Source organism: Neoarius graeffei, chromosome 4 (genome assembly GCF_027579695.1).
Source record: "Neoarius graeffei isolate fNeoGra1 chromosome 4, fNeoGra1.pri, whole genome shotgun sequence".
Lineage (NCBI taxonomy): Eukaryota > Metazoa > Chordata > Actinopteri > Siluriformes > Ariidae > Neoarius > Neoarius graeffei.
In genome coordinates this window covers 25,832,745-25,853,074 of record NC_083572.1, presented here as the reverse complement: position 1 = coordinate 25,853,074, position 20,330 = coordinate 25,832,745, and the positions used below count along the sequence as shown (strand labels likewise).

The 20,330-nt window shown below is 43.4% G+C and overlaps 1 protein-coding gene across 4 annotated transcripts in view; it reads right to left on the bottom strand.

The window, feature by feature from the left end:
* Nucleotides 1–20,330, bottom strand: part of nelfcd (negative elongation factor complex member C/D) — a 159,327-nt gene that overhangs the window by 106,559 nt on the left and 32,438 nt on the right. For all 4 annotated transcript variants that reach the window (XM_060919066.1, XM_060919064.1, XM_060919063.1 and 1 more), the window contains exon 3: nt 230–339. In XM_060919066.1, the coding sequence (XP_060775049.1) occupies nt 230–339 (110 nt within the window). The remainder of the gene's footprint in view (nt 1–229; nt 340–20,330) is intronic.

The following is a 20,330-nucleotide window of genomic DNA, read 5'->3' as shown; positions in this document are numbered from 1 at the left end:
AATCAGAAGATTTATTTCAGTTAATCATGATATTTAAATCATCTGACAGTTCTAGGTTAAACTAGAACCTGCCTGCTATATCTCATATTATGGAACTTTATAACAGGACCGCATTCTCATCTTATTCTCACTCCCATTGTACAATTGTGATACTTCCTCTTAGTGTTAGCTTTTGTGTACTAATCATGATATCTTTTTATGGTCGTCAATAATCTTGGTCGAGTCTCACCCATCTGAATGAGCCATTCAGCCAGCAGATTCACCGTTTGGGCCACAGCAGAATAATTCTCTGACAGGAGTTGAATAACATGCTCAGGGGAACCACCTGCCTGGAAATAGCTGGAGCAGTGAGAAACACAAGGACAAACTCCATGTATTATTAATGGCAAAACATAAATGAGTTCTCAGTATAATTTCACTTGTGCTTTTTTCCACTGTGGTTAAGCCAACTTCTCTTCCTAAACCAAGTATAATTTACAACCCCTGGCAAAAATAAAAAATAAAAAAAATATACATATAAAGAATCACCAGACTTAGATGATGTTCACCCATCTCTTTTATTTCGTAGCAAATAAACAAATGACAGGACACAAACAAGGGGTTTTTTTTGTTTGTTTTGCTTTTTTTAAGTTGCTGAACATTCCGGCTTTGTGAAGAAGACCTCAAACAAACTAAATTATTTCAATTAATAGCATTCCCTTTCCCCCCCAAGATCAAGTAAGGGGAAAATATGAAAATCACTCAATGATGAGGGGGAAAAAAAAAAAGACACGCGCACACACAATTAGTACTTTGTTGCTCCTCGTCTGTGAATATTCTCAGTCATCCAGGTCATAGTAACTATGGGTGGTAAAAGAGAGCAACTGGACTTGCTTGAAGATTCTTGAAGACGTTTCACCTCTCATCCGAAAGGCTTCTTCAGTTCTGTCTGACTGGTAGGGAGTATCAGGTATTTATCCTCTCATGGATGAAAAACTCATCTAAGGTGTCATTGAGTCATCCTGTTGGTGTGGGTCACTGGGGGCTGAATGTGAATGGCCTCGAGAGTCGTTAGGGTGATCAATGGATTGCCCGTTAAGGTGATCAATGGAATGCTGATTCTCTCTGTCCTCCTGTGAGCCACTGAAAACAGCTGGGTTTTGGTGTGCATTCAGTTGTCTGGGAAGTGTGCCAAGGACTGCATTGTAGGTGGCTGATAAATTATGTCTTAGACCCCCACCTCTGTTCAGTGATGGCCGTTCCAGGTTGACAAAAATGGCTTCTTTAACTCCTCGCTCATACCAACGATCCTCTCTGGCTAAAATGCGTACGTTGGAATCCTGAAATGAGTGTCCTTTGTTGTTAAGATGAAGGTAGACAGCAGAGTCCTGGCCTGAGGAACTGGCTCTCCTGTGTTGAGCCATACGCCTGTGAAGCGGTTGCTTGGTTTCACCAATATACGAGTCCGTGCATTGCTCACTGCACTGAATTGCATACACCTACGTTGTCCTGTTTGTGTCTGGGTATTCTGTCCTTAGGGTGGACCAATTTCTGCTTCAGGGTGTTACTGGATCTGAAACGTACCGGAATGTTGTGTTTGTAGAAGATCCTTCTGAGTTTCTCAGATAGACCAGAAATGTAGGGAATGACAATGTTCTTGCGTTTGTTCATGTTATCCTCCTTGTCCGTTATGTTCCTTTTCCTGCTCTTGAAGAAAGACCAGTTGGGATACCCACAGTTCTGAAGTGCTTTCCTGATGTGATTCTGCTCCTTCTCTTTTCCCTCTACTGTTGTAGGGATATTGTGGCCAATCTTTACATGGAGGAAGTGGAACATAAAGCTTTGACCACTTTTTCAGGAGTTGCTCCCAGCCACTGGTTCAGATACGTGGATGACACCTGGGTTAAAATCAAAGCCCATGAAGTGGAAGCCTTCTCTAAACACATCAATGCAGTGGATATCAACATCAATTTCACTCGGGAGGACGTAAGTGGGAATAATCTAGCCTTCTTGGATTGTGATGTACACATTAGACAAGACAGAAGCCTTAGCATCGAGGTCTACCAGAAACCCACACACACGGACCAGTACCTACTCTTCGATTCTCACCACCCACTGGAACACAAATTGGGGGTCATTAGGACCTTGCAATACAGGGCTCAGAACACCCCTACAACGGTAGAGGGAAAAGAGAAGGAGCAGAATCACATCAGGAAAGCACTTCAGAACTGTGGGTATCCCAACTGGTCTTTCTTCAAGAGCAGGAAAAGGAACATAACGGACAAGGAGGATAACATGAACAAACGCAAGAACATTGTCATTCCCTACATTTCTGGTCTATCTGAGAAACTCAGGAGGATCTTCTACAAACACAACATTCCGGTACGTTTCAGACCCAGTAACACCCTGAAGCAGAAATTGGTCCACCCTAAGGACAGAATACCCAGACACAAACAGGACAACGTGGTGTATGCAATTCAGTGCAGTGAGCAATGCACGGACTCGTATATTGGTGAAACCAAGCAACCGCTTCACAGGCGTATGGCTCAACACAGGAGAGCCAGTTCCTCAGGCCAGGACTCTGCTGTCTACCTTCATCTTAACAACAAAGGACACTCATTTCAGGATTCCAACGTACGCATTTTAGCCAGAGAGGATCGTTGGTATGAGCGAGGAGTTAAAGAAGCCATTTTTGTCAACCTGGAACGGCCATCACTGAACAGAGGTGGGGGTCTAAGACATAATTTATCAGCCACCTACAATGCAGTCCTTGGCACACTTCCCAGACAACTGAATGCACACCAAAACCCAGCTGTTTTCAGTGGCTCACAGGAGGACAGAGAGAATCAGCATTCCATTGATCACCTTAACGGGCAATCCATTGATCACCCTAATGACTCTCGAGGCCATTCACATTCAGCCCCCAGTGACCCACACCAACAGGATGACTCAACGACACCTTAGATGAGCTTTTCATCCATGAGAGGATAAATACCTGATACTCCTTACCAGTCAGACAGAACTGAAGAAGCCTTTCGGATGAGAGGTAAAACGTCTTCAAGAATCTTCAAGCAAGTCCAGTTGCTCTCTTTTACCACCCATAGTTTGTTGCTCCTCCTTGGGTCTGAATTCTTTGAGACATGGACTTCACTAATGAAAAAACAACACTGTCCACCAAGCCAGTTCCAACTCTCTTATATAACGTTTGACAGATCAGTTTTACAGGATGGGTCCTGGACATGGACCAATTTTTTTAATTTCCACTATAAATTTTCAGTCAGCTTGAGATTGTTTGCTGACCAGGTCATTGAGTTGATATGCTTTTCCTGAAGAAATGCTTCAACACTCTTTGCTCCATAGCAAGATGCTTTATCATCCTTAGAAATTACTTCACCATACCTATTTTCTCTTGAATGAAAGAGGGGGAAAAAAAAAAGTGTCCAAAATTTCAACATACACCTGTACACTGATTGTGTGGTCAGTGGCAACTGGTGCTTAAAAAAACAACAAAAAAACCCACATTTAAAAAATACTTGGGGATGGGGGGAGGGTGTCAGTGTTGGGGCAGAGTTACTGTAGTTTTGAAATTTTCATTAGTTTTTATTATTGAGTCTTTCAATTTGGTTTTTCATTTCAGTCGAGTTTTAGATTAGATTAGATTCACTTTATTCATCCCACATCAGGGAAATTTACGTGTTAAAGTAGCAAGAAAATGTCATACAGATAAATAAAACTGAAATAAAAATTAGACAAACGAAAGATTAAATACAGAGGGCTATTTGCATTATCTACCGTGAAAAAGCATAGAAAAATTGCCTTTAGGAGTGCATGAGTATTTTTAGTTTGATTTTTATTTTTGACAAATTAAGAGCTAGGTTTAGTTGGGTTTTTAATTTAGTTTGTGTTACAGAGAGATTCACATTATGAGGAGAGACTATTTAAAAGGTAAAAAGGTAGGATGGAAGAATGCATGCCATTAAATATGATCTACAAAATCACTGGTTATTAAAACGTCCCTTCAAACCAATCAAAAAACGACACTAAGGCTACATTTACATTACGTCGAATCAGCGGATCATCAGATTAACGTTCTTAAAACGATTCGCGTTTACACTAAAACCGTTAGCCGTGCACACAGCAACGCCAATACGCGGATACGCTAATCACATGACTTTAGACGGCGCGTAACATGATCCCAGTGCATTTCAGACAGCGCGTAACATGATCCCAGTGCATTTAGGGCATGCGCAAGGCTCACCACTTGCAAGTAGAAGGATGGCAAGCCGCGCAAGGCTCACCACTTGCAAGTAGAAGGATGGCAAGCCTAATACACGGATACGCTCGGCTCCGCAGGCATCCTGTGCTCCAAATCACTCCGCCCTGAACAGCGAGTGCCCTCTGGAGGGTGCGCACTCCGGCCCTGCGCAGCTCACACAGCGCGCGAGTGAAGTGCACAAGCCACGATTCGGGACTGAGCCGCTGTGTGTGTGATCCCAGCGCATATCACTTATTACTTGCAAGTGGAAGGATGGCAAGCCTAAAGACAATCATAACTACACAATGGGCAGTATTTGCATCAGTATTTGCAGCACACACGGACTGGCCAGCGGGAGTTTTCCCGGTGGGCCGGTGGTTCAGTGTGGGCCGGCGGAGAAAAAAAAAAAAAAAAACAGTTGCGCGCTGGCCTTTAATATGATAAGCAATGTTAACAGTTTCTTTAAGAAACTGTTAACATTGCTTGTCATATTAAAGGCCAGCACGCAACTGTAATAAGCAATGTTAACTGTAATAAGCAATGTTAACAGTTTCTTAAAGAAACTGTTAACATTGCTTTTCATATTAAAGGCCAGCGCGCAACGTTTTTTTTTTTTTTTCTCCGCCGGCCCACACTGAACCACCGGGAAAACTCCCGCTACTCCCGATGGCCAGTCCGTGTGTGATTTGCAGTATTTTCATACTTTTATACTCTTTAATGAAAGGTGATACAAGGCGGAAGTCTGCGCCGTTTTTCAGCAGTCGCCTCACATGACCAACGCCAGCGAATCAGGAAGGTGGATGTCACAGTGACGTTGTCCAATGAGACGCCAGCTAGAGCTCAGCACAGCGTATTCGCGTATTCTCAATGTTTACACAGCACCGGAGCTAACACGATCTGGATTGAATACGTGGACGCTGGCGGATTCCCGTTTCCTGGCTTTTCCAGGGGGTTTAATGTAAACGGACAGTGCATCCGCGAAGAAAACGAGACAGATACGGTCTAATGTAAACGTAGCCTAAATGTCGCCCAAGCACTGTCCAAAAACACTGCAACAGCAGCATACAGAATGCCTGAAGTCCCATTCTACAGCCAACAAGCAGTTAACAGTGTGAGAGATGTTAAGTGTAAATGGACAAATTAAAGTAACAAAAAGAGTGAAGTGTTGAGAACATAGTCAAAGTACTCAAAGGAGTCAATTGCTTGAGTACTGCTTAGTGATCAGAGCGAGTACATAGAATCTGCCAATATTTAGGTTTAAAAACAAACACTATCTGAACATAAATTTTGCCCTCCTTTTCTTCTGGGCTGCAAATTTCTCAATCACCTTCTGGTTAAAGTCAGTCACCTCAGCATGGCCAATGCATTCAGCCTCTTCTGCATCTCACTGGTCAGCAATGCCAAGCCTGCCAAAGAAACTTCTCTTCAAACAATTGTCAAGATGGCTGTGGCTACTTTTGTGCCATTTGCACTTTTCAGAAAGGTGTCTTGTACCCCTGTCACGGTCCACAACGTTTTGGTGCAGACACTTTGAAAAAGCAAACAGGGAAAGCGGCTCACACCGCTTCCAGCTAGCCAGCTCCATTTGTCATAACAGGCACAGGAAAAGCCTTGAGTGTAAGGCCAATTTATGCTGACAACCCAGTCCTCGCAGATAGCGTCGCAGACAGTGTCTGCGTAGCCCCCCCACCTTCGCAGATGCTCTGCGCGCACCTCCCAAAAATTGTGACCACCGCAGAAGCTTCGCAGACAGCGCCGCAGACAAGAGGGCTCTGATTGGTCCACTCTACCCACTGTACACGCACTTCCGCTTCCCTACTTTCCCGGTTTGGTTTGTTTTCACGACTGGCATTTTTAAAAACACGAGCGAAGATGGAGCAGCATGAAGAGCGGTTGATTGAGGAAGTACGTACATCTATATGACTCCAGTTCTAGTCATTATAAAAAAAAAAAAGTTCTAGTCATTATAAGTAACCGGAGGATAAACACTCCACTAACCACACCCACCAACTACTCCTAGCGACTTCGCGCCCCCTTGCGTTGTGCCGGTGAATAACATCGTGCACGCCTATTATCCCCGCTCAACAATAAATTACAACTGTCTGCGAAAAGCTATCTGCGAAAGCCTTGTCGCACGAGCATACAGAGGCCTTAAGCCTGTCTTTGATCACCTGCCTGCTGCTTAATGCTTAAATTGGGCTGGTCCGGACCAAGTTGCTTTATTCTCTTTTTCTTCCAGTGTAAAAGGAAGTTTCTGTAAAGAAATAATAGAATAGAATTTTCTTTCTCCACGGGTCCACTTAAACTAGCCTTCTTGTGAAAGCTCTAGTCTAACAAGCAGCAGCAAGCAACAGCCGCAAATGTGAAGGTCTGTAGAAAACGGTCCATAAATAAATAAATAAATAAATAAAAACACACAGCCCACCCACACAACCTAAAAACAATTCCAATTGGCTGCTAATAAAAAGAAGTCATGTCCAGGGTGGGCGTTGCTGCGCCCCAGGCCAAATCTTGAAGCTGCCAATTAAAATGCAGCCTCGGGTCACCTACTCTCCAAAAGTTTGTGTAGCCACATACACACTCATTTGGGCAGGCAGAAGTATAGGTGTTCACATAAAATTTAAATAAATACAGTTTTAAAACAGGTTAAAATAATTAGCTGGATACAGGGCAAAGTAGGAGGAGTAAAAATTTGAGTTTAATACTCTGACTTAATTAATTTCATGTTTAATATCACATAGTCTCTCTCATCTGGATAATTGGAAGGAGGCAGTGCCCCAGCACCCCCTATTCACCAGCCACTACTGTGTACTGTACTGTTTACTGGCCAGTTAAGGCCAATTTATGCTGACAACCCAGTCCTCGCAGATAGCATCGCAGACAGTGTCTGCGTAGCCCCCCCCACCTTCGCAGACGCTCTGTGCGCACCTCCCAAAAATTGTGACCACCACAGAAGCCTCGCAGACAGTGTCACAGACAAGAGGGCTCTGATTGGTCCACTCTACATCCGCTGTACACGCACTTCCGCTTCCCTACTTTCCCGGTTTGGTTTGTTTTCACGACCGCCATTTTTAAAAACATGAGCGAAGATGGAGCAGCACGAAGAGCGGTTGATCGAGGAAGTGAGGAAATACGTACATCTATACGACTCCAGTTCTAGTCATTATAAAGGCCTCTGCATGCTCTTGTGACAAGGCTTTCACAGATAGCTTTTCGCAGACAGTTGTAATTTATCGTTGAGCGGGGAGTAATAGGCGTGCGCGATGTTATTCACTGCCACAACGCAAGGGGGCACGAAGTCGCGAAATCGCTAGGAGTAGTTGGTGGGTGTGGTTAGTGGAGTGTTTATCCTCCGGTTACTTATAATGACTAGAACTGGAGTCGTATAGATGTACGTACTTCCTCACTTCCTCGATCAACCGCTCTTCGTGCTGCTCCATCTTCGCTCGTGTTTTTAAAAATGCCGGCCGTGAAAACAAACCAAACCGGGAAAGTAGGGAAGCGGAAGTGCGTGTACAGCGGATGTAGAGTGGACCAATCAGAGCCCTCTTGTCTGCGAGGCTTCTGCGGTGGTCACAATTTTTGGGAGGTGCGCGCAGAGCGTCTGCGAAGGTGGGGGGGCTACGCAGACACTGTCTGCGACGCTATCTGCGAGGACTGGGTTGTCAGCATAAATTGGCCTTAAGTAACCGGAGGATAAACACTCCACTAACCACACCCACCAACTACTCCTAGCAATTTCGCGCCCCCTTGCGCTGTGGCAGTGAATAACATCGCACACGCCCATTAAGGCCTCTGCATGCTCTTGCGACAAGGCTTTCGCAGATAGCTTTTCGCAGACAGTTGTAATTTATTGTTGAACGGGGGAATAGGCGTGCGCGATGTTATTCACCGGCACAACGCAAGGGGGCGCGAAGTCGCTAGGAGTAGTTGGTGGGTGTGGTTAGTGGAGTGTTTATCCTCCGGTTACTTATAATGACTAGAACTTTTTTTTTTTTATAATGACTAGAACTGGAGTCGTATAGATGTACGTACTTCCTCACTTCCTCAATCAACCGCTCTTCATGCTGCTCCATCTTCGCTCGTGTTTTTAAAAATGCCGGTCGTGAAAACAAAACAAACCGGGAAAGTAGGGAAGCGGAAGTGCGTGTACAGCGGGTAGAGTGGACCAATCAGAGCCCTCTTGTCTGCGGCGCTGTCTGCGAGGCTTCTGCGGTGGTCACAATTTTTGGGAGGTGCGCGCAGAGCGTTTGCGAAGGTGGGGGGGCTACGCAGACACTATCTGCGACACCGTCTGCGAGGACTGGGTTGTCAGCATAAATTGGCCTTTACTCCCCGCTCAACGATAAATTACAACTGTCTGCGAAAAGCTATCTGCGAAAGCCTTGTCGCAAGAGCATGCAGAGGCCTTTACCCAACATGCAACCCCATATCATAAAGGAGTGTGGAAATTTGCAGTCATCTTTAGATTTCATTACAACGGCACCAAACAAAAAGTTCCATCATCATCTCCTTGGCTAATGCAGACTCGTCATGTAATATGATTTTCATCCAATCATCTACAGTCCATTATTGCTTCTCTTTAGCCCACTGTAACCTTGTTTTCTTTTGTTCAGGTTTTCGTGCTGGGTTTCTATATGTAAATCCCATTTTCATCCAATTTCTTACAGTTCTGTAACATACATTGACTCCTGTTTCTGCTTCTTTGTTTTGTTGTACTGTACATTTTCTATTTTCAAGGCATACTGCTTTGGGTTTTCTATACTGACGCTTTTATAACTCTCCCATTTTATTTATACTTGCAACAAATTTTAGACACAGCTGACTGGGAACAACTAACATCTTTTGCCACACTCTGTGTTGGATTTTCCTTCCTGCAGAACTTTTTATAATCCTTTCCATTGTTTCAGTGGACAACTCCCTTGATGGGGATGTTTCCTTTCAATTAGCCAAATCCAACAGCTTGTTAAGGCCTGTAAACACGATTTTAACTGAAGACTACTTTGCATATTTAGATTTGTGCCAGTATCTGGATTTGTGTATCAGGATCTGGGTGCTGTGCACGCTGTGCGCTAAGCAGCCCGCGCAATGGTGATTATTAAAGCCTCGCTCACAACCCGTCATAAGTGTTTTGGACACGCACGGGTCACAGGGTCATGGTGAACCCAGGGGAAAGTTTGGGGGAGGAGTACGGGCAAAGTACTTATCAAGTACAGGTTGCACACCTGACTTCCTCGAGGCGTGGGAAAAACTGCGCCGTTAGCCCGTGGAAAGCATATATCTGACGCACATGATCAGTGTGTGTTCACGGAGTGTGGAGTGTGTGAGACTTGCATTTTACCAGTTTCCTGCGCTATGAGTATGCTATGAGGGGAAGGAGGAGGAAGAATTTGATGATGGTAGCAGCACCGGCAAGCCCTGCACAGACAGGGAGAAGTATGCCTTCAAGCCGGCAGAAGGCACAGCACCCCGTCAGAGGTATTTTCACAGGTAAATACACATGCCTTAAACATTCATTTCAGTATCTTATGTAATTAATATTATACATGCTGATTTTCATCTATGTTTCAGCTAATGACACCCAGAAGTGAGAACACTGCAATCCCATCATTGCTGTCAGGCCATTGTGCCATGCTCAGTGATAAGGACAAGGACATCCTGACACCCCATCCCACCACTCAGCAGGAGCAGGACAGTAGCTCGGAGTCAGAGTCAAAGTGTATTTCAGTGCTCAAACTGTTGAGCTATTTAGTTGGGATTTTTTACAATGTAATAAAATGCGTTATTCCCTTATACTCATGTTTTATTATTTGATGTTTGCATGGTAAATTAACATATACTCAAATAAAAAACAGCAAATGACGTGGTCTTCTTCCCTTCTACAATGCTACACACTACATGATCGGTTCCTTGGTTTCTCCCCCAATATATACAGTACACCCAGAGTCTTGCCCCTTGTCGTGTGCGGGTCGTGTGCGCTGCGTATACGTCACACATAGGAGTAGAAAGTGAGATATACTTCTGTCTTGTGGGCCGCACAAATAGCAAGTGTGGAATACTTGTGTAGTACTTCTGAGGCACATCACTCATACAATGACTGTGTCACTCATGCGTCTTACTGTCATCACAAAAAGCCCCTACTATCCGTGCTGCTGACTTGGTTCAGGCGTACAAAAGGAGTACAGGTCCCGTACGTAGTGTATGCATTCTTGATTTGTCGTAAGACCTGTAGAATTTGCATGTGCAGAACCAAAAGTCTCCACGGGCAGTCTGCGACCTTCTACGGCACTGAACACACGCAAGTGTCGCGCAAGTCTCAACCACGGTTTTGCCAAATTTTTTACCGTAGACTGCCCATAGCAGCATGTTGGTGGGTTGTGAGTGAGGCTTAACATCAAAGCTGGGTTCAGAATTCTGGTCGTTTGTTTATTTATTGGCCAGCAGCCCCAAGCATAACCAAATGAATCCATCGAAATCTCCAGCAAATAATCTGTATATTGGAACTATACTTTCTATGCCAACTTTTACCTCACCACATCCCATTGAACATCGTACGAGTCGATCTTCCACTTGCCTCTCATTGCAAGCTGCTGTTGTCTTTGAGCTATGTCTGGTAAGCCAATTTGGAATTGCTATCGGTCGCCTACAAATGGCTGGTGATATAGAATCTAACCCTGGCCCTGCACTCTCTACTTATGGATTTAAGGGAAATGGAGGCAACAAGGCTCCCATTTTCAAATGTAAGGACTTTCAATTGCTCACTTTAATGTCCGTAGTTTACTCAGTAAAATGGATGAACTAAGACTGCTTAGTAGAAACCCCAAAGTCTTCGATGTCATAACTTTTTCTGAGACTTGGTTAAAAAGTAATGTTCAAGACAGCGAGCTAAATTTGCCTGGTTATTGCCGTATCAGATGAGACCGAATGGATAAAAATGGTGGCAAAGTTTGTATTTACTGTCGTGATGGACTGAATTTCGTTCAAAGGGAAAACCTCCAAAATGACAATGAGTCCTTATGGATTCAAATAAACCACTCATCATTGGATGTATCTATCGACCACCAAATCAACCCATTGATGGCTTCATTGAGAACTTTCAAAAATCATTATCTGGAATTGACCCCAATTTTGATAAAGTTCTGCTCGGAGATTTTAATGTTGATTTCTCTAAACCAAAGGGAAATACAAGTTCTGGAATTAAATGCAAGTTCAAGGGAATAACCGATGCCTTTGACCTCGACCAAGTCATCACCTCTCCAACGTGTACTACTGAAAACTCTGAATCACTGACTGATTTGATTTTTTACTAACATCAAGCATAAAATCATCGATTGTGGGACTGAGGATTTGGGTTTGAGTGATCACGCCATGGTATACTATGTAATTAAGAGTGGTCTGAAAAAAGTACCTCTTAAGACCATTGAATACCGCTGCTTTAAATCATATGATATAAAGTCATTCAGGAAAGACCTTGATGTTCCATGGCATGTTGCATTTAATAATCTAGAAAGCACTGATGATTGCGTCTTGATCTGGAACAAGTTATTCTTGGATGTTGCTAACAAGTAAGCACCAATTAAAACCCATTGTATTAAAGGCAATTCCACGCCATGGATGACTTCTGAGATTGCTACTCTGATGAAGGACCATGACTTTCATCTTGGGAAGGCGAAAGGGAATAAATCTAGTCACCACTGGAGGTGTCACCATTTGCTTAGGAACAAAGTGCATCATGCTATTAAGAAGGCTAAATCTGAGGACTATTGCAATTTGATTCATGATTGTAATGGTAACTCCCGAGATCTGTGGAAAGCAATTAGAGAGATTATTCCATCCGGAAAATCATCTAGCAGCATAACCAGTATAACTGTTGATGGTATCATTTTTTCAAGTCCTTCATCGATTGCATTGGCTTTTAATAACTTTGTCAATATTGGCTCAAAGCTTGCCGAGAAAATATCTTCTGGAAAGCTGAACTTCGACAACGTGAAAACTCCCAGCACTTCCTTTTCTTTTCAACAAATTTCATGCGACTGTATTGAAAAGTTGATTAAACAGCTTAAACCCAATAAGGCAGTGGGATTAGACAAGATAAGTGCATACATGCTGAAAGATGCTGTGGACATCATCATACCTTCTCTGGCCTTCATTTTCAGCATCTCTGTCAGGACTGGAAGGTTCCCATCAGTATGGAAGCAAGCAAGAGTTACACCTCTTTTCAAGAAAGGGGACAAGCAAGATCCGTCTAACCAATATCCATCCTGTCGTCCATTAATAAAGTCTTTGAAAAAGCAGTACACTCAACTATATAACTATCTTTCTGGCAATAATCTGCTTCCTCCTAACCAGTATGGATTTAGACTTAATCAACAGTTACAGCCTTTGCTAAATTTACAGATGATATTCTTACTTCTATGGATGACGGCAAGCTCACTGGTGCTGTATTTCTTGATCTTACAAAAGTCTTCGATACTGTTAAATCACTCGATCTTGCTGTCTCACGGAAGGCGGTCGCATTTCTCTGCTCTCCTCTCCCTTATTTTCCCTACTTGTGCTCCTCTGTCTCGTCTGTCTATACTTTTCAGAGACTCTCTTCACACTGCTCTCCAAACTAAAAAAAAAAAAAAATCATGGAATTGATAAACTGGTCTCTTAACGAAATTGACACAGTTTTCTCGACGAGAAGCCTGGGTTCGGGGGAACCCGCCCGTCCTGCTGGAACATTCGCGGCTGGCTACACGATGATGCGTGGGAGCAGTGGCGGGTCGCGTGCCTGGCGATTCTTTCTGTGGAGGATGTTGAAGACATCTACCTATTCGGAACCATGATTACGGGACTTTTGCTGATTGGATTAGGCATTGCCCTGGTTTATCGAGAAAATCAGAAAACGGTGACAGCTGTTCAAAGGCCCATAAAGCTGCCTGACATGATTGAAGCGATGGGCAGGGCTGTCGGCACTCAGACTGTGGCTATTCAGAACTTGAACCGCAACATGGATGGCATCATGGAGAAGCTTTCGGCTTTGCAAAGGAAATGGATTGATTCGGAGACCAGAATGGACAAACAGAGTGGTTGTGTAAAAGAATGCATCTACTCGCCCCAAGACCAAACAATCCCAATCTTATCTGCTTTCGGCTCCCTCAGACAGCACTGGCCTCGGCCAAGGCCGTTGCTGGGACAACATCTCCCCCTGAAGGTCACTGCTGTGAGACGCTCTCACATTCCTTCCCCCAATTCCCGTGGTCGCCACTTTTACCCCCAGTGTGACAAGCGGGTGCGTGACCAGCGCCATCATGGCTGCAGGAATGGACGGCTGCTTGCTTGTGCTGGGTTACCTCTACCTCCTCCCCTTCCCCCCTTACCCCCCCCCCCTGATCGCCCCCCCCCCCCAGACTGAGGCAGCGGGGTTTTCACACTGCGCTCCCATCTATTCACCTGGCTAATGTTCGCTCTCTGGCCAATACAATGGACGAACTGATGCTCCTCAACACAATCAACACAGATTTTAACAGATCTGCTGCCTTGTGCTTCACCGAAACCTGGCTCGGTGAGCACATCCCAGACTCTTCTGTCCATCTGCCTGGATTTCACCTTCACCGAGCGGACCGCGAAACGGAGCTCACGGGGAAAACGAGGGGAGGTGGAATCTGCTTTTATATTAACGAAGGTTGGTGTACTGATGTCACAGTTCTAAATAAATCATGCAGTCCTCATCTGGAGAAATTATTTATAAACTGCAAACCGTTTTATGCTCTGCGAGAGTTTTCCTCGTTTATTCTGGTTGGAGTTTACATCCCCCCTCAGGCATGTGTTAATGAGGTGTTACAACACCTGGCTGACCAGATAAACAATGTGGAGAAAAACCACCAGGACTCTTTGCTCATTGTTTTGGGGGACTTTAACAGAGCAAACCTCAGCCATGAACTGCCAAAATATAAGCAGCACATTAAGTGTCCCACCAGGGACTCTAACACTCTGGACCACTGTTACACTGTTTTAAAGGACTCATACCACTCTGTCCCCTGTGCAGCCTTGGGACTATCTGATCACTGTATGGTTCATCTTATCCCGTCCTCCAGGCAGAAGCTGAAATCTGCTAAGCCTGTAGTTAAGACGGTGAGGAGATGGTCTGATGAGGCCAAAGTGGAACTACAAGCCTGCTTTGACTGCACTGATTGGAGTGTTTTTGAGGCTGTAGCTTCAGACCTGCATGAACTGACTGATACTGTGACATCTTACATCAGTTTTTGTGAGGATGTGTGTGTGCCCACCAAGACCTTCCACACATACAATAACAACAAACCCTGGTTCACCACAAAACTCAGACAGCTTCGCCAGGCCAAGGAGGAGGCCTACAGAAGTGGGGACAGAGTCCTGTACAAACAGGCCAGAAACACACTGACAAAAGAGGTGAAATCAGCTAAGAGGAGCTATGCTGAAAGGATCAAAAACAGCCTGTCAGCCAACGATCCAGCATCAGTGTGGACAGGCCTGAAGAATATCACTAACTACAGGAGACCATCCCCCAGCACTGCAATGAACCACATTCAACTGACGAGTTGAATGTGTTCTACTCCAGATTCGACAAATTCACACCTCTCCCCCCCTCAGACATTAAAGACCCATTTACACCCCCTGCTATTCTGCCTCCTCTCGCCTCTGACCCCACACCAGCACTCAAGGTCTGTGAAGAGGATGTTTATCAGCTTTTTCGCAGACAGAAGATCAGGAAGGCACCTGGCCCAGATGGTGTGTCACCCTCCTGTCTGAAGGTCTGTGCTGATCAGCTGGCTCCCATCTTCACCCAAATCTTCAATAGATCCCTGGAGCTGTGTGAAGTCCCCTCATGCTTCAAACGCTCCACAATAATCCCGGTTCCTAAGAAAACCACCATCACAGGACTGAATGACTACAGGCCTGTAGCGCTCACATCTGTAGTTATGAAGTCCTTCGAGAGACTGGTGTTGTCACACCTGAAGGACATCACAGACCCCTGCTGCACCCCCTGCAGTTTGCCTACCGGCCAAACAGGTCAGCGGATGATGCAATCAATATGGGACTGCACTACATCCTGCAACACCTTGACTCTGCAGGGACGTACGCCAGGATTCTGTTCGTGGACTTCAGTTCGGCATTCAACACCATTGTTCCAGACATCCTCCACATCAAGCTCACCCAGCTCACTGTGCCCTCCTCCACCTGTCAGTGAATTACAAACTTCCTGACTGACAGGAAGCAGCAGGTGAGGATGGGGAGCATCATATCCAGCACTCGGACTATCAGCACTGGCGCCCCCCAAGGGTGTGTGCTCTCCCCACTGCTCTTCTCCATTTTATACCAATGACTGCACCTCAAGAGACCCGTCTGTTAAACTCCTGAAATTTGCAGACGATACAACGGTCATAGGTCTCATCCGGGACGGTGACAAGTCTGCATACAGACGGGAGGTTGAACGGATGGTCTGGTGGTGCGGTCAGGACAATCTGGAGCTGAACACGCTCAAAACTGTGGAGATGACCGTGGACTTTAGGAGGATCCCCCACACACACACACACACACACTGCTGCCCATCACCAACAACACTGTGACTGTCATTGAAAGCTTCAGGTTTCTGGGTTCCACAATCTCTCAGGACTTGATGTGGGAGACAAACACAGTCACTATCATCAAAAAGGCTCAGCAGAGGTTGTACTTTCTGAGCCAGCTCAGGAAACTCAACCTGCCTAAGGAGCTGCTGACACAATTCTAGTCTGCCATCATTCAGTCTTTTCTTTGCTCTTCCATCACTGTTTGGTTTGGATCGGTCACCAAACAGAAGAAGAACAGACTGCAACGGACAATAAGGTCTGCAAAGAAAATTATTGGTGTCAACCTGCCCTCCATCCAAGACCTATACATGTCCAGAGTCAGGAAACGGGCAGGTAACATCTCTGCGGACCCATCACACCCTGGTCACAATCTGTTTAATCTTCTCCCCTCAGGGAGGTGATACAGATCACTGTATGCAAAAACAACCAGACACAAGAACAGTTTCTTCCCTCAGGCTGTCTCTGTGATGAACAGCTAAAATCCAGATTCATACATCAGTAATATCACTTGCAAAATATCTTCACACTCATACTGGCATTCTGTGCTCACTGTTACTTATATTATATTTATACTTATTTAAATTTACTATTCATCTTTGCACTATGCACCATACTGCACCAAAAGCGAACTCCTTTGTGATGAACAACTAAAATCCAGATTCATATATCAGTAATATCACTTGTAAAATATCTGAACACTTATACCATCATTCTGTGCACACTGTATACTTTATATTTATTTAACTATTCCATACTTGACTTACCTGGATTACTTTGCACTATGCACCTATTTTTGTTGTTGTTTGCTTGTTTGTTTTGTGTATACACTTTTTTTTAATCTGTTTTGTACTATGAGAGCTAAGTGAACCGGAGTCAAATTCCTCGTGTGTGTCCACATACCTGGCAATAAAAGTGTTTCTGATTCTGATTATGCCACAACTTCAAGTTCTCCACAATAAAGCAGCACATATAATCTTAGATTTACCTTTTCCTTCGTCAGGAACGGAGGCCTTAAAAAATCTTAAGTGGGTACCGCTTAGCCAAAGACATGCCAAACATCAAGTTATTTTCATTTACAAATGCCTAAATCAGCTGTTCGCTCACAAGTTTAATATTAATTTTAATAAGGACCTGTCCCCCCTGCCAGTTCACTCATTATTCATGGGTTGATGTAAACCACTTTATTAAATTATGTGTTTTTCATATTTTATTTTGTATTACATTTATAGTTTATATTTAATTTCTTTTATTTATTATTTCGAGGACCCTTCTGTAAATCACTCTGTGATGTTGGTATCCTCAATAAAAATTAAATAAATAATTTGTTTTAGAAATGCAAATTCTCAGGTGATTTCCATAGTCCCCCCAACACTGAAGGAATTTTTCTCCTACTTGATCTGGAAAAAATACCATGTAATTTGTTTAATTTAATGTAATTTGCTTGAGGTATTTGTTATGAAGCCAGGATATTCAGCTATTAAACAAAAATTGGTACATCATATCTGAGCTTTTTTAATGTTAAAATGTTTAATATTAATGAAAATATTTAAAATTTTAACTTTTTTTTATTTTCACTAAGTTTAAAAAAAAAAAACACAATATTTATGAAATGTGAATTTTCTACACATTTTTATACTTGCACATTTCAAAAGGTCAAAAATCAGGTTTAATGAGAGGCTTTAAAAGAATTAATCCAAATAAAAATACACTTACTAAAACTGATTTTTATAATAATAATAATAATAATAATAATAATAATGTGGCAGTGGGGGCATGGTCAAGCGTCGGTCTGTGACCGGAGGGCGGAGTCAGGGAAGGTAAGTGGCAGAATCACTACACCTGATGTGAATTAACCTGTGTTTGTGTGTCTTCCCCAGTGACCGCGCCCTATTTAAGGAGGAGAGCGAGAGCAGAGCGGGCTCTTTCCCGACCAGAACACGTGTGTGGCGTGTGTGTATATATAGTTATATATGAATAAACGTGTGGAAGTTGAAAAGCTGTCAATAAAAGAGTGATTGAGAACTCAGTACTGGCCTGCCGTGCTTCTGTGCTCCACCCACCTAGAACGCTTGTTACTAATAATAATAATAATAATAATAGCCCTGTGATGACCTGGCGACTTGTGAACCCCGCCTTTCGCCCGTAGTCAACTGGGATAGGCTCCAGCTTGCCTGAGACCCTGTAGAACAGGATAAAGTGGCTAAAGATAATGAGATGAGATTAGATAATAATAATAATAATAATAATAATAATAAATCAACAACAACTTTTTTTAAAGCACAGATGGTTCCCTTCACTGAGGAAGTCCCCAATACCAAAATATTAATATTTTACTTCAACTTATTGCTGAAGTAAAATAGACATTTAAAGGTCCCATGGCATGGTGGTTTGTTGATGCTTTAAATGGGCTCGTGGAGGCTTCCGGATGTTATATCCGCAGCCTTTCTCGAAATGAACCCTCGGCACGTAAATATAGCCTCCTGGGAGAAAGCCCCATTTCAGCGCTTTTCCCAGTGCGTCGTTTTGCTAATGAGAAGCAGGAGGCGGGGAAGGGTAGAGGGTGGGGGCGGGCCATGGGGGGAGGGGGAGGGGCTTGACCAAGCTGCGCACACACATACTCGCTGCTATCAGCGCCTGCAGCCACGCTGCTAAGACAAAACCCCGTTCTCCCTCGGACTCCTTTCGTAAACTCAACGTGACACAGAGAACAGAGAGTGAGAGTGTTCGGAGTGGTAGTTTACAAACGTATAATACCCTAGGCTTGAACACGCACTCCATAACCAAAGAGGATAGAAGCAGCAACTACAGCAACATATCGCTTATCCAACAGAAGACATGCATTGCGGAGCAATAGTCAAACAAAAGCTCATAAGTTACAGTCAATTTCCAGACTAAACTCAGTTTAACAGAGCATGCTGCATGCTCTTTAGTTTTGTAGCGCAGATTACCTGGCTAACTGCAGGAAGCGGTTAGCTGAACAGCTAATGTAGCCATTGCTAGGCTAACGCACCGATTTTAAAACACGGCAAAACGACCAGTTATACACTTACTTGTTCGGTGTTTGTTGCTGATGCGGTAGGGATGCTTGGTATGGACCCAGGCTTCAGTGACAGTTGATGTGCAAAACCTGCCCTGTACTGTCCCAAGTTGTGGAAACATTCCTCAGGAAAATGCTTCCGACAAACATACACCGTCTTAGGTAGACTCGACGGCGTATTATTGAAGTAAATAAAATTAAGCCACTGCATCTTCAGGGGCTCTCCCGTCGGCAGTAAAAACAGACTCTTTTCTGTGTTGTCACATCCATGTACAGCGCAATTTCCATGTTTCGCTCGCTTAGGTGATGCCATGTTGTTATGTCCTCTATGGTCTCCTCACTACAACTGGGCGGGGCAATCCATACAGTGGGTGGGAATCCAGAGGGGGGGTGTGGGGGATCATCTCCCTTGCTGACGTAGTAAAGGGAAGAGCTTATCAACGCGCCGTTTTGACGCGCCATTCTCAAATGTTGGGCATAGTTTGGTTTACACATTATGAAATTTCTAGCCACTGGGGTGATTTAAGAAGGTCAGAGGAACTCATTTTAACGTTAAAAAACCTCAGAAAGTGAAAATTTCATGCCATGGGACCTTTAAAATCTCAATCCAACTCACATCATTTCATAGTGACCTACTCTATGGTTCACAACAGAATTACTTTTCTGGAGATTTTTAAAAAGTAATTTCTCTTCAAATTCACAATATCCGTGAATCTATTGTGAGCCTAGAGGATAATTAATTTTACTCTAGAATTTTAGGTTAACTGCAATTTGAAGTTAAAAGATCTATCAATATAATTGAGCCAGGAGGCATTTTTTTAATCCGTTACAAAATGTACATTTCAGAGTGAGAATTCAAACCCACTTATAAATATTTCACAGTGAGCTACTTTATGGTCACAATAAAGATTAATTTACTGCAGAATTTTTACATAATTGATCTTCAAATCACTATCTGTCAATATAATTGAACCAGTACAGTATTTTGGTGCATTATAAAAGACATTTCAAATTGTTAGACAATAAAACCCATTCATATCACTTATTAACTCACAGTGAGCTAGGCAGTCTATGCTCACAATAAAAGATTACATTTCTACATTAAAATAAGTGAAATTCAAAAACCACATGATCCTTCAATGTAAATGAACCAGGTTTATTGTGATTCATTATAAAATGGATATTTCAAACTGGTAGACAATCAACCCTACTCAAATAAACTCAGTGAGCTAATACATGCTTCAAAATACAGAATTGTACTGTAAAATTTTGAAGTAATTTCATATAAAATTCACTGAATCTCTCAATATAAATAAAGCAGTCAGGTATTTTAATGCCTTGTAAAATGGCCATTTCAAATTGGTAAATGATCAACCCCATGCAGATCACAGTGAACTAACTATGCTCAGAATAAAAATGAAGAAAATTTACTGTAGAATTTAGTAGTAATTGCAATTTGAAATTACGAGAC